Source organism: Salmo salar, chromosome ssa02 (genome assembly GCF_905237065.1).
Source record: "Salmo salar chromosome ssa02, Ssal_v3.1, whole genome shotgun sequence".
Lineage (NCBI taxonomy): Eukaryota > Metazoa > Chordata > Actinopteri > Salmoniformes > Salmonidae > Salmo > Salmo salar.
In genome coordinates this window covers 44,324,332-44,339,991 of record NC_059443.1, presented here as the reverse complement: position 1 = coordinate 44,339,991, position 15,660 = coordinate 44,324,332, and the positions used below count along the sequence as shown (strand labels likewise).

The 15,660-nt window shown below is 40.9% G+C and overlaps 1 protein-coding gene across 1 annotated transcript; it reads right to left on the bottom strand.

Annotated features, from left to right (window-relative positions):
* Window positions 1–13,342: 13,342 nt before the first annotated feature.
* On the bottom strand, window positions 13,343–15,366 carry LOC106583768 (transcription and mRNA export factor ENY2-1-like). Its single transcript, XM_014168332.2, has 5 exons — window positions 15,210–15,366; window positions 14,770–14,847; window positions 14,607–14,677; window positions 13,934–14,008; window positions 13,343–13,796 (listed from the first exon to the last, which is right to left on the bottom strand). The coding sequence occupies exons 2-5, from the start codon at window positions 14,835–14,837 to the stop codon at window positions 13,723–13,725; spliced, it is 288 nt and encodes a 95-aa protein (XP_014023807.1). The 5' UTR covers window positions 14,838–14,847; window positions 15,210–15,366; the 3' UTR covers window positions 13,343–13,722.
* Between the last annotated feature and the right edge of the window lie 294 nt (window positions 15,367–15,660).

Below are 15,660 nucleotides of genomic sequence, written 5' to 3'. Positions count from 1 at the left end.
GACTGATCATTTGTATTTCTATGTATTATGGATCCCCATTATCCTCGGGTCCAGCACAAATTAAGGTAGTAATATACAGTACATTATAATGAAATGTTTAAACATTAAAATACATTTTACAACAGATTTCAAAATACATTAAGTGTGTGCCCTCAGGCCTCTATTCTACTACAACACACAATCCAGGTGTAAGTGTGTGTATAGTGTGTATGTTATGTGTATTTGTATGCGTGTGTTTGTACCTGTGTGTGAGACTCTTCACAGTCCTCGCTGTTCAATAAGGTTTATTTTTATCTGTTTTTTAAAATCTGATTTTACTGCTTGCGTGAGTTACTTGATGTGGAATAGAGTTCCATGTAGCCATGGCTCTATGTAGTGCTGTGCGCCTCGCATAGTCTGTTCTGGACGTGAGGACTGTGAAGAGACCTCTGATGGCATGTCTTGTGGGATATGCATGGGTGTCCGTGTTGTGTGCCAGTAGTTTAAAGAGACACCTTGATAACACTTTTAATGCCCACTACTGAAGAACCTTTGATTGTGCATTCACTGGGGTTTCACAAATCTTTCACCCCTAAGTCATTTTCTAGAAATACCATGAGAACATTTTATTTAGTCACCAACACATCCGATAATGATAGGCTCACCATCTAGTCATTTTAACTACCATTTAATCCAATAGCAAAGAATATAAGATACGCATTCGAAGTGCTGAGTAGGAATAGTAGATGGTAAATATAATTTTGTATGCAACAGCAGGTTGATAGCATGTTGAGAAATATGTTTTACAGTTGTATTATTCTTATGCAGTACATATGTAGGGCAAATCATCAGAAATAGGTGAATTGTAAAGTAGTTGGCTACTGTTGTGTTCCATTTCTGCCCCATGCAACATTGCACAAGATCACCTCTTCTTCGTAACTTGTCAACTGATACCGTATCACATGTCTCTCTGCTTGAAATTCATCAGCTTACAGTGTATCACTGTGTGGAATATATTATTACATGCAACACAGGTATTTCAGCAGTGCATTTTACACTATGCTATAATTCCAAATGGTAGCACATAGTGACTCTTTCCACTTTTACCTATTGAAGCACACAGGCTGATGGAGAGTGATGATGTAGTTGTAGTATTTACACCCACCACCTCCATAATATATGATTTGGTTTTACCTTACAACATACATTTATGTCTAATTGATACCTTTATGAGGTACATTATATACACTACATGACCAAAAGTATGTAGACGCCTGCTCTTGGAACATCTCATTCCAAAATCATGGGCATTAATATGGAGTTGGTCGCCCCTATGCTACTATAACAGCCTCCACTCTTCTGGGAAGGCTTTCCACTAGATGTTGGAACATTTCTGCGGGCTCTTGCTTCCATTCAGCCACAAGAGCATTAGTGAGGTCGGGCACTGATGTTGGGTGATTAGGCCTGGCTTGCAGTCGGCGTTCCAATTCATCCCAAAGGTGTTCGATGGGGTTGAGGTCAGGGCTCTGTGCAGGCCAGTCAAATTCTTCCACACCAATCTTGACAAACCATTTCTGTATGGATCTAGCTTTGTGCACAGGGGCATTGTTATGCTGAAACAGGAAAGGGCCTTCCCCAAACTGTTGCCACAAAGTTGGAAGCACAGAATCGTCTTGAATGTCATTGTATGCTGTAGAGTTAAGATTTCTCTTCACTGGAACTAATGGGTCTGGCCCGAACTATGAAAAACAGCTCATACCATTATTCCTCCCCCACCTATCTTTACAGTTGGCACTATGCATTGGGGCAGGTAGCGTTCTCTTGGCATCCGGCAAACCCAGATTCGTCCATCGGACTGCCAGATGGTGAAGCGTGATTCATCACCCCAGAGAACGTGTTTCCACTGGTCCAGACTCCAATGGTGGTGAACTTTACACCACTCCAGCCGATGCTTGGCATTGCGCATGGTGATCTTAGGCTTGTGTGCGGCTGCTCGGCCATGGAAACCCATTTCATGAAGCTCTCGACGAACAGTTCTTGTGCTAACGTTGCTTCCAGAGGTAGTTTGGAACTCGGTAGAGAGTGTTGCAACCGAGGACAGAATATTTTTACGCACTATGTGCTTCAGCACTCGGCGGTATCATTCTGTGAGGTTGTGTGGCCCATGGCCACGTTGAAAGTCATTGAGCTCTTCAATGAGGCCATTCTACTGCCAATATTTGTCTACGGAGATTGCATGGCTGTCAGCAATGGATGTGGCTGAAATAGCCAAATCCAGTAACGGGGTGTCCACATTCTTTTGTAAATACTGTATAGTGGATAAAGGTTTCAAACTATACATGTTAACTAGGCAGTACATCATTTTGGTTCAGTAGTTAACAGTTTTGAGCAGTTTGATTAAGTGATAGTTAATCGGATCGTTAGCAAACGACAAGAAAGTCATAGCAAAATTAAAGTGAATATTGCATTTAGAAAAGGAGATACGTATCCCAATTGAAAGTGTGATTTGGTGCAGTGAACTTGAAAAGGTGCTTAGAGTTTTTAAACAAGAGCCATTTTGATGATCTGTTTTGATTTGTATGCTTGTGAGTTGTGAAAATGTACCACATACTTGTCTAAATTGCACCAAAGGGATTGAAAACATGACGAGAGCCTCCAGAGCACTTTGTTGTTCTGCATTAAGTTGTTCTGCATTATCCCACTACACCAATTCTGATTGACCTTGTGTGTGTATGCGTGTGTATTTGTGAGTGTTTGTGTTTGTGTGTGTGTACGTGCCTGTGTGTGTGAACACTACCCATGCATAAGAGGCCTGATCCCCAGCATACTTTTCACTCACAGATAGACAGAGAGCGTTAGAAAGAGAGCATTAGAGCAGCTGTCCGGGCCCCCGCAGAAACCCAATTAGCATATTCCAATATGTCTGTTTAATAAGCTAGAGATACAAATAATATTTTTGCAGGAATCTCCTTGCGAATGATTTTGCCGAAGATTGTATCTCCGCCGGCCTGGGCAACCTGAGCCTGACTCAATTATCGCGTCCGCTGATGTCGGCCTTCCGAATCTGCGGTGGCAGGTGGCTGAGCTATAGCAGCTCTGTTTGTCAGACCAGGAGGCATCCCGAAAATTGGTCTTCTCAAGAAAACATCTGTAGGGTCCGAAGGTAACCCAGTGGCAGGCCGAAAAATGAATGGAAGAGAATGTGGCATTTCCATGTCAAAGGTATACAGATTTTCTGAGCTTTCTTATATCTCTCAGATATAGGACAGGCACTCGTTCCTTTTCATTTATTTTTGGACTGTTTTTCCATGTATGAATCTGGTAGTCAATTCTTTTTATGGACTAATAGTAATAAGGCTCAATTTTTACCTACCTACAGGGGTCCTAAAATGCAAAATAAAATAAGATAAATAATCCTTTGTATGATCATTTAAAAACAATTCCACATTTCAGTTTAGTAGAAACCCAGCCCTGAGTGCATTCCTCCTCGCGCCTCGTTATAATAACCCCTGTGTAGACTGGGATTACTGGGCATTTTCAGACAAGTTGTTACACAACAACAACAATAGAGAGAAGCTCCCTCAGGACCCCTTTCCACTCAATTACCCCCTCAACAGCTTCCGGATTGCCTCCCTGATTGGTGCGGCCTATATTCAATCTCTGACCTTTTACTGAGGACATAGGACCATTAAGGACGTAGGACCTACTGTATTTATGTATAAGGTTGCAAACAGAGGGTATATTACTGTAAACATTCTAAATTTACCGGTAAACTACCTGAATGTTGGTATCTTTCAAGGATTTTATGCAGTCTATCACGAAACATCTAGTGGCCCTTTTGGGTACTACCGATTATCACAGGTGTCTGTAATTATCTCTGGCTCTCTCTCTGGCCGTATGACATGTAAAATATATGAAATAATTAAATACATTTTTTTTTAAATAAAAAATGTAATGACAAAGCTGTAAAACATTATGCTTAATATAAACCATCAACTTAGTGAATACAATTGGTGTTTAGTATGAGGGGTTCAGCATGAAATATCCTTTATATATTTGCTTGAAAATAATGCCATTGTTGATTAGATACTTTTTTCATTAATTAGGCTAGTTTCTCTTGAACCATATGATCTATCTACTAGAAACTCATGGACAATATGGACACTGATCAACATTTTTTATACTATATATGGGTACATTTTTTTTAAAGTTATTCAAGTATAAAAGTTATGATAGATTGCCATAGATTTTCTGTTAATTACCCAAATTACTGAAGATTCTGGTAACTTTGGTAAATTACCGCAAGCTATGCAACCCTATTTATTTATCAGGGTTGGGGTCAATTTCATTCCAAATCAGTCAACTCAGAAAGTAAACTGAAAACCCCATTCCAAATTTCCTCCTTGCTTTCCAATGAGGAAAATTCTGTTTACTTCCTGAATTGAAAATGAATTGACCCCAACCCTAGCATGTACAGTACGTAGTAGTGTAGCCACCTCATGTCAATAAATAATTTAGTCTCACGATGAACGCCCATGGAATGCTTGTATGGTTGCCCACTGATAAACTGTAAGTCCAGGCAAGGTCCAAACCTTATCAGTGTCAGATTTATCTCCCATACCTCAGACCCAGATGAACTTTAAGATAAAACTGATCTCTTTACCCCTATTGTAGATTCTACGATGCCATTTTAACAATAGCACACAAAAATCAGCACAATATATCAATTTACATTGGCATTCATTACAAGCTTATTGTTTTTGTGTTACACTGTAACCTATTATACCTAGCGTTTGATCATGTTTTTATTTAATCCAAGGATATCATTTTTTTGCAGACTGACTCTCCTACAATCTCTGAAGGATGGAACAGGGTGGGCGCCCTAAAATACCTCCCTAATTTGACGTGACCTGATTCTGAGAAATCACTTATTATGTCTGTGGCATGTCTGTGGCATACTGTAGGCTAGATTCACATAATGTATGTGTGGGAGGAGGTCTACTCCCGGAGCTGTTGTGAGAACGCTGGGCGATCGTGACTCAATAAAGAGAGAGAGAGCAGAGAGGAGAGTAGGAAGAGTGGAGCGCCCCATCCCAGTGAGGCCTATTCTACTCCAGAGTGTCTGAGAGCTCTTGAGTTGTCAGTTCACGTCACATAGAAACCTCCACTCTGCTGATGTGAGGCTGGGCTATTTCCCCCTCTATTTCCCTCTCTTTCCTTTCTTTCTCTTTCTCTCTATCTTTCGCTCTGTGTTTGTGTGTCTCTCTCTCTCTCTTTCGCTCTGTGCTTGTCTGTCTCCCTCTGTTTCTCTCTCTCTCTCTTCTCTCTCTCTCTCTCTAATTGTGTCTCTCTCTCACTCTTTCTCTGTCTCTGTCTCTCTCTCTGTTGTGTTGGAAGTACCAGCGTTTTGACAGCTGTGCTTGGATCGCTGTGACGGCAGTCTGGAGGGAAGGGTGTGTATGTCTGCCAGAGTGAGTGTGTGTGAGGCAGGTTAGCGTTTTTTCCTCATTAATCTTGTTCTGGAGGCAGCGCTGAAGAGTGGTCACTACCGAGTTGTTCCAAATGTCAAATTTCAAAGTGTCAACTCTGAATTTTTAAGGTTAGGCATTAAGTCTGAATGGTTAAGGTAAGGGTTAAGGTTTAGGATAGGCTTGAATAAAACATTTAAAAACTTTCTATCGCTGGATTCAAACTTGCAACCTTTGGAATCAGAGGCGGATGCTCACGCCAATCTGCCATCACCGTCCACAGCACCCTAGCAAAACCAAAACCTACTTGAAGGTAACAACACTCACTGTTGCCCCTAGTGGCCAGTTTCCAAGTCCTATCCCAACGTCCTCAGACATGGATGGATGTTGAATACTGACTTGTATCACGGGTGACCTGACTGGGTCACTAGCTGGCACAGCCACAAAGTCATAAAATCTGATTTTAAACCAAACCCTAATCTTAACCACACTGCTAACCTTAAATGGCCACCCAGACTATTTACACGGACACCCCCCCCTTTGTTTTTACACTGCTGCTACTTGCTGTTTATTATCTATGCATAGTCACTTTACTCCTACCTACGTGTACAAATTACAATATAGCCGCATTATTGTTATTTTATTGTGTAACTTTTTATTAAATGTGTTTCTTTAGTAAATATTTTCTTAACTCTATTTATTGAACTGCATTGTTGTTTAAGGGCTTGTTAGTAAGCATTTCACAGTAAGGTCTACAGCTGTTGTATTCAGCACATGTGACAAATACATTTTGATTTTAATTTATACCTTTATTTAACTAGGCAAGTCAGTTAAGATCAAATTCTTAGTTTCAATGACAGACTAGGAACAGTGGGTTAACTGCCTTGTTCAGGGGCAGAACAACAGATTTTTACCTTGTCAGTTCAGGGATTCAATTTCACAACCTTGCGGTTACTAGTCCAACGCTCTAACCACTAGGCTACCTGCTGCCCCTAACCCTAACCTGGATGCCTAACCCTAACCTTAAATGAAGACCAAAAAACAAACTTTTGTTTTCATGCATTTTTACAACATGGCCAATTTTGACTTTGCAGCTGGCCCATCTAGCAGAAATCACTTAGTTCTGCCTCCAGGAGTAAATAAACGTCAACCTGCATGTGTGAGTGAGTTTTGAGGATTTATTATGGATGTGAAGACTTCTTCGGTCTACTATAACTGGGTATGCAAATGCAAATTTGTATTGCTGAGATGCAATCTGTCTGGGCATGGGAATAAAGCATCAGGAATGTGCGGTAGGTGCTAGGCATCTAGTGGCTTAGCCCTGCTGGGTCATGGGGAGCACGGCCAGGCCAGCCACATGAGGCTCAGCTGATTCAGCCAGCCACTCAACTCCACACACACACGGGGACAAACGCTCACCCAGGCCTCCTGGGATGTGACAGGTAGAGGGGCTTGGAGGAGGACCATCACAACAACAAACATGATGATAATGGAGGGCATCATATAAACATTGTTTCCACTTCAATTCAATGAAATTACATTGAACCAACGTGGAAAAGACGTTTAATTGACGTCTGTGGCCAGTAGGGATCTTCAAGGTGATCAGAGGGTTTTTAGACAGTGCAAATTCAACTCATCCACTACCTGAAACGACGCTGACTGATGATAATGATTCTAGAGATGATAATGATAATAGATAGTGTAAAACAGTATACCTAATCATGGGTAAGGCCTGTTGTGCATAACCATTATCACCACTCTTCTCTCTCTCTCTCGAAGAGATGATGAGTATTTGTTACCGTATCTCCGACTCAACACCGTCACTGTCAACAACATCAGCCGCCTCCAGGCTGTGTTACGGTAATGCTATGGCACGTGTTGAGATATCTGGCTTATTGCACCATGCTCGTCAATGGCGTCACAGCAGGGCCGTAAAACACACACACCTCCTAGAGGCCAGAGACTTTTATTGCAGGTGCTTTTCCTCCAGTTTACTCACTAAACACTGAAATCTTATCAGCTGATTAGAGGTGCTCAGGAATATTTGCTAATGATTAAAGACAGGAATGACATAACCACAGTGTTGACGTGAATTCCAGTAAAGATGCTAAGTTAATCAAATATCACAGAATTGTTAGAAATCCTTCAAACCATGTCGACCTATGTTGACCTGGGATTTGAAAGCGAGAGTAAACAAGGCCATAACCGCAGTCCAGCCGAGTGTTTTTGTTTGGATCTTTCCCTGTTGTTTCTAGGACAGACATAACATGTGGTAGTAGGAACCAGGAAGCATTTCTTTTTTCCCAAGCTTGGTCTAAGAACCTCATAAAAGCACAGGACATCCTGCGGTCGTTTAATGACACGGCACACATTGTAATCAAATGAGTCAAATAAACACTCCTAGTCATGCCATCCAATAAACTGTGTCTACCTAAGAATCACATTGTTTTGGATCTGATGAATGATTGTAGTATGTAGAGGGATGCTGCTCCGGGTTGAAGGACACACACACACACACACACACACACACACACATTCGCAGCAAAACCAATATGCGACATATATTGGATAAAAGAGATATTTGACACTAGTCATGCTATTTAAAAATTGCAAGAAGACAGCTAAAGTAGACAGTTAACCATAGCAGTCGTACAGTAAAGCATTTGGTTTATTCTTAGAACTTTTATATCCGATTTAGGGGCACTCAGATTCATTCTATGTATTCTCAATGAGCGACAGAAAGGAAAAGCTAGTTCGTAGCTGTGTGTTTGACCAAGAGAGTCTCTGTGGGTTATCTGTTATGCATCGCCATCATCTGGTTGAGACGGGTAGTTGCTGCTTTGGTGTCAGTTCTAAGCATTTGTTTTTTCAATGGCTTAAAATTGGTGTTGAGACATAATGTACGTAGACATTAACGTGTGTTTCTTGGAATCAAACAAATAGCTGTATGCCAATTACAGCAAAATACCAAACGGGCTTAAAAGCAGTGTGAGTTCCAGAGTAGAGCTCAAATTAGCATAAACAGATGTCTCACAAATCTTAATAATGTGGCTGAAAAACATTTCCCTGAAAAGGTCAACATGTTGACATTGTTCTCTGATAATTATAACGTCTGTTTTTCATTAAGCATTGTTTACAGAAATGTCCCATTCATAATTGATTTAAATGTTATGTTGCTTTCTTGAGGATATGGCAATAAAATAGTCCATAAAAATGGCATAGTTTCAGCAGGGTAATATGAGCTGTTAAAACATGGACATCAACAATGCGACTTCGTGCATGAGAACAATACAGTCAGAAATATGGAAATCCTACACTGTATTACTGAGTTGGAAAGTAAATACCACTCCATGAATCATTGAATTGATATACTGTATTCTATGGGATTAACATTGACTATGATGTATATGGTGCTGCACCTCTTCTGGTTCCATAACAGTAATCACTTTAATTGTTGCTATAGATACCCATATCCCCCCCCCCCCCACCCTCTCTCTTTCCCTGTCTCTCTGTCCCTCTCTCTCGCTCCGTCTACTCTGTCAGACCCTCCTGTGATTTAAGGAACCACATAAAGCCTCCTGGCTACTGTTATGACCCAGATTACTCCGCTGCACTCACACTCACATGCTTTGGCTGCTGCTGTTGTCTGGGAGCACATGGCAGGCCATGGTGTTTGCCTGCTCCAGCTGAGAGGAGATGACCCACTGGGGTTTTCCCATGATGATAACTAGACTGTTGCGGGCAGTGGAGGCAGTGGATCAGGGCCTAAACTACGGCTCCCACCCCTCCTCCATTCACTTTCCCCTCCTTAAGTCATGATCCGGGGGGAGACAGAAAAAGTGAGAGAGAGAAAGACAGAGAAATAGGGTTGCACTGATAGCGGCTGTTTGCATAGCCACTGCCACTTCCTTTGATCACGTCGCTGTGGGGAGCGGGGGGTCGTGTGTCGCTGCCAAAGGTCAGCAATATATTACACTCCTAAAAGTGATTACTGAAATTCTTAAGTGAAACCATTCTGCTGCCAGGGCATGCTGTAATCCCCCGTGGCGTTGTCTGGGATGCATGGGGGCCTCCAAGGATCCCTGAGACCGGGCCGACCGGCTGCAGCCTCTCTCTGGTGGTTTTTATCAGCACAGAGAGAGAGCGAGAGCCCCAACATGGAAACATGAGGTATCCAGTTGCAATATCAGCGAGTCAGAGAGGTAGTGTCAGGAAATAGAAAACGCACACACTTCAAAGGCCAGAGCAGCAGCAAATTAAGCTGGAGCATTGGACATGACAGTAAGTGCCCTTTACATCAGAAACAGGGTAAACAATGTCTGGTTTATGTTTCTCTTCCTAGCTCTGTTTTGTTGCATGGAGACCCCCCAGCTTTTCCCGCCTGCACACTGCTATGCTGTAGGTAGTGTACTAAAATGGGTGAATGAAATGTTTTAGACTGAGCAAATCATTGATAATTGCATCAATTGAGTTGTAATGGGATGTACTGCAGCTAAACATTGCAATTTGCCACCCATGTGTATTGTGCTAAAGCAATGGAAAATCTGACTCTTGAAAGTAATCATTTGAGGACAGTGTCTCTGTAATGTACAGTTAGTTATAAGCTGCAATACAAGTTCTCCCAATTCATTAGGTGTAGCAAGTAAAGCAACCTCACACAGGTTTTAACAATGAATGACCAATCCATTAGAATCGCTTATAAAACAGGGAAGTGATGCGTACACTGCCTACTCATTTATTTGTGTGTGTCAGTGTTTATGTTTATGAGTGCGCACCCGGACAGGCGTGCGTGTGTTTGTGTGCGCATGTGTGAGAGTACGCGTGCATGCGTGTGCCTACATGTGTACAAGCGCATGAGGACACCTACTGAAAGAGCTAAGACGAAGCCAACATGAGCTAAACAAGAATTACGTGGTCATGCTCTATGAAACTTAATACACATTTGCTGATCATTACCTAAGATTGCTTTGTGTTAACTTTGGCAGACCTGGGTTTGGCTTTTACCATTGAAAGGGATGATGTATTTCCTCTTATTTAGTATTTGCACTGGGCTACTGAGTGGGAAGAGAAAGCGAGAGGAGGTATGCCTGTGACTGGACTTGGCCATGCCAGGAATAACAGAGCGGACCTCGCTCCTTAGCCTCATTAGTGTGTGGAAAACGGTTCCCAGAAGACACAACAGGGTGTAAATACGGTTAAAAAGCCCTTCAGACTGCAGTTAACCCTATGCCAAGTTCTCCCTCTTTCCTTAGAGCCAGAATGAAAATGGCATTGAGCACGAGCGTCAGGCTCCAAAAGAGTTGTAACCCATGTTGCAGGTCTCATAAATTTAAGAGAAGGAATTCAAAGAGAATTTCATTGAGCATAGCATTCACACATGCTGATACTATAGAAAGTCAACACCGTATAGGATCATGGGAGTTTGCGACTGTTCGTGAACTTTTGATTAGGGGGGGGGATGTCTACATTAGACTATTTATTTTCTGTGCTTACGATGCTTATGCAATACCAGTAAGCCTACCTTCCATTGAAAAAAAAGAACATGTTCACCACCCAAAGGACATCCAGCCAACTTGACACAACTGCGGGAAGCATTGGAGTCAACATAGGCCAGCATCCCCATATTCAATATTAGGAAGGTGTTCCTAATGTTTGGTGTACTCACAGTAGATAATACATTCTAAATCTATATTATAATCATTTTAACACACATACACTTAATTGTTTTACCATTTATGTAATCTGATTCTACAAATGTAATTACAAAACTCCATCATGGAAAGTTATACATTCTAAATCTATGTAACTTCTATGATGGAGTATTGACATTACAGTTGTTAAATCAGATCACATAAATGCTAATACAATGAAGTACATGCGTGTTAAAAATGATTGTAATACATATTTTGGATTGACCAGCATACCTTTCTATTCCGTCATCCATGTTAAAATTATTATTTCATTTCACAGTTCTCTTATGTGCTTTGCCTTGCTGTCATGTGTGGATTTTTAAAATAATGTTACTGTACCTCAGTTTTGTTTGTACTGTAAGAAATGTGTTTATGGCACTTACTTGTTCCCAAGTTAGACAAAAGACTACATTGCCCATAAGGGACTCAATATACAGGACCACACTTTTGGCTCAGTTAACTATTGACTCAGCTGCTTTAATGCTGAAATGATATGATTCCAATTACTGAACATATCTACACACACCACACACACACACACACACACACGCGCGCAGACTATTTTCCTTTCTCTTTTTTCCTTTCTCTGCACAGCCACTGCTTGATATCTCCATCAGTGCAGATGATGTCATCCAAGCCTTGTGGTGCTCTTTGCTTTATGATTGGTCTCTTAGAGGCCGCAGACATGCCACACAGGATTCCACCAATTAGTATGCAGGACCTCTGAGTGGACGAATAGGCTCCATCTGGTGTTGTTTACCTTTGTCTTTACAGTTCAAGCTTTATGATCTAGCCTATGGCCTTCTTTCATTTGAGAAGCCATTCAGATCTTTTCATCTGGTTACTGTTCAGTATCTTGGCCTCTTCAACAGCACTGTGTGGGTCCAGAGTCGAGAATGGAGTGAGAAAGTAAATAGAATCTGTATGATAGTAAATGTGTCATTCACCAGTAATTCTATAGGCAGCGCAGGGCCAGCTAGCGTGTTGAACCCTTTATATATTGGGGGCCCAGCGAGATTGCCCTGACGATAACATGGGGATTGATGTTGGCCATTAAAAGAGCCAGCTAGTGTTCTGGGCTCGGGCCTGTGGGGGGTTACAGGCAGGCAGCCTCCCTCCCTGGGCCAGCAGCACTGTATATCAGCATGTTGTCACCTGGGCTGATGTCACGGCAGGTCCTTCGGCTAAGAAAACACTCAGTCTGTCTTCAGTAGGTGACCAGTGCAAAGGCTCACTCACTACCTTGTAATGTGCTACTCATGCCGAGCGGTGCCCTGCACGGGTTCACAGACATTCAGAATGTAATCTATAGCCTATTTGCTATTCCTGGTCTGTAACAAGAGTGGTTTAAACAAAACAAAGTGATCTGAGTCATCTTGTGGAATTGACAAAACTATAAAACTACAAAACAGATCAGAGCCTTACAGGCTAATCTGTGAAAATGTATTTTACAGATGTGATATGAAGTTTATACAGTTGTGTCCCGAATGAGAAAGGCTTAAATGGATTGTCTATTGTATTTAAAGTAACAGCCGGGACATTGTGGAGAGGGGCCGTGACCAAGCTTTTACAGATTTGCTTTATCCATCACACCATGGTATAACTTTTCTTTCTGAACTTGTCAACCCAAGGAGACTCCCATATGAACACTTGCTCATTTCACACACGACACTCACAGGATCTTGGAATAATCTGAAAACCCTATCTGAAAAAAGCAATTTGTCCCTTGGTGCATCCACATGAGTTATATCTCTCCCTGTGAACACTCGTGTTTATCTTTTCATAATCTCCCCCTCTCCATCCCAATAGCTCCCCCGTCAGGACGACTCTGTTACTCTAGGAAGTAAAGCAGCAGCAGGGTTGTCATTATGGGACCATGTATGCTTGTTTATAAGCACAGGGGATGTAATTTAGTCAAAGGACAACTTAAGTTTCAATGCACCACTGTAGTGTGTTTCAGATTACCAAGGTAAATTGCCCATACAGCTCCATATCTTGAGTTTAAGTACATTATTTTATTATTGTGCATATTATTTTACAGTACTTCTAGTATGAGATTAACTATTGGGCAGATACTCAATTGAGTATCTAAGTATTAAATTAGTTAAATCTACAAAGTTAATCTACACAGACCGACTGTAACACAGTCTAAAAGCTTGAGGGTCATCGCAAGCCTTCTTTCAAAAACAAAACATCACTTTGAACTTCTTACAAAACCCAGAACCAGCTTTATTTACCAACTCCTCTCAAAAGCATTTCTCTAATGACACACCAACTCAAAATGAGAAGACAATCCACAGATTAAAAGTAATTGTTTTAAAAACAGCATAGTAAGTTATGTATTCTAATACAATGTACAGTTATTGACACATGTTGAATCGTTGCATCATGTAAAGAACTGCCGACGGTGAAAAACAAACATCTTTATTCTTAAAATCGGACAGTGAACAAAGTAATTGAATAAGTCTAAATCATGATGGAAGATTGCATCACATAGCTAATAATAACAGCATGATTGCAAAAAGAAAACAAGCTCGAACAACTCTGATAGCAAAAGGGCTTAAAAGAAGATTACGCAGGTTCCATTATGTGGCATGCTGTGCCAGGAAGGCTCTTATCCTCTGCAACAGCTCCTTCTTCACACTATCAGGCACCAGAACTGATGAGGAAATTAACATACAGTATTCGGTTCGGGTTTTGATAGCAGTTTCATGATCAACTTTATGAAAGTTATTGAACAGAGGGATGAGAAAAAAGATACTGTATACAACAACAACAACAAAAAGGCCTAAATACCTCTTCCTTTAGGAGTGATTTCTACCACAAGGTCCTCGACAGTCACATGCTCCAAGCCCTTTTCTTTGATGACATCTGCAAAACAGTTACTTGATGAGTGGCATGATGGGTATACCGTTTTTTTTACTGTGTCAGTGGCGTCATACTCAAAGGAGGCACATGCCCCCTCAGATTTGTCCTGTTTAAAAATAATAAAACAATTATTTTGTTTAAAAATGTTGTTGTTCTCTGTAATACTACTAGCCACCTAGCAATTTATGAAGTTGGCTTTAGCTAGCCCAGATATATTCTCAATCTCATAACTAGCTGGAAGCCATTTCAGGCTATCAATCAAGTTAGAGTAGCTAGTGTGTCTAACTATTTTAGACGGCATGCCTGCTGTCAAGGTTGGTAGACTTTAGAAAAGCGGGCAATTACAAAATGTACTGAATGAGACTCACATTCCTGTCTATCTTTGACCCAGAATTTAGCAGAGAAGCATATTCAGTTTATTAAAATAAAATAAAAAATAGCAGTCAGGACAATACAGAGAGATCAAGAGATTTGATGTGCAGAAAAATATCAATATCATTTTTACATAGAATTAAGCATAATGATTATGGCTCTAGATTGCTGGAAAATGGTGTTTCAGGTGTTTGAAAAAATGCCAAATTCTCCTTTGCAAAACTCTTACCTTTGCAAAGAGCTTTCAGCTGATCCCTCCATCCGCATTCAGTGAGTTTAGCTCTGAGCAACTCCTTCAATCTGTGGATCAACAAAAACAAGCAAGAACAGTGACCATAGAGTTGATGGGTCTTCCAATAATGATTAAATAGACATTTGTGAAATGTTCTTACCGCTCTCGTTCACCCATCTCAGTTAATTTCTGATTAATTGTTGCTCTCATCTTGGAATCTTTGCTCATATTCTTTTAGCTGCAAAAGCGAGATTCAGAATGAGTTTATGTTATTGGTGTTAGCTAGCTAGCTTTCATTAGTCAACTGCTGAGGCAGGGATCAGTTTAATAGTTAACGTTAGCTAGCTACTGTAACAGTCCACAAACAAGGTGGACAGCTGTCTATCATGAAAAATGTTAGATTTGGGCTGTAACTAACATTAAATCACTCCTCTTTAGAACAAACTACGAGCAGCATAAATCTTGCTAGGCTTTACTTTCTAGCTATATGCTAACTGTTGACAAGCTAACGTATTTCTGACATTAGCCAGGCAAACAAGCTAGTTCACTATCTGATAATACGCTACATAGCTATCCAGGACGTAAAAATCTCACACTTACCCAAAACTTTCGATGAAATGTGCATGCTGTCGCACACAGTGCCAATAAAATTATAACTGGCGAGCTAGTTAGCCACAGCTAATTGTTGTGTCCCACAATTAATAAGAACTTCCAGGAAACCGTTGATACCAGAAAAGGTTCCTAACTTTTAATGAAGTACTATCGTTGTGCCACTAGGTGGTAGCGTTTATCAACAACTCAGATTATAACATAGACTCACTGTTGCAGGGTGATAACGTTACATAGATGAGATCAGTGGATTTATATGTTCTTACAATGCCTCTTATTGTACATGTGACCATGAAGTGCTGTTTTTGGCAAGTATTAGATGGTTGCTCAATCCTAAAAATATTTGGTAAGAAGAATAACACTGAGTCTGGGTTAAGATTATTTTATGAAATCATGAAACTCCGTAGTTGAATGCACTGATCGTCAGTTTGGATACTGCTAA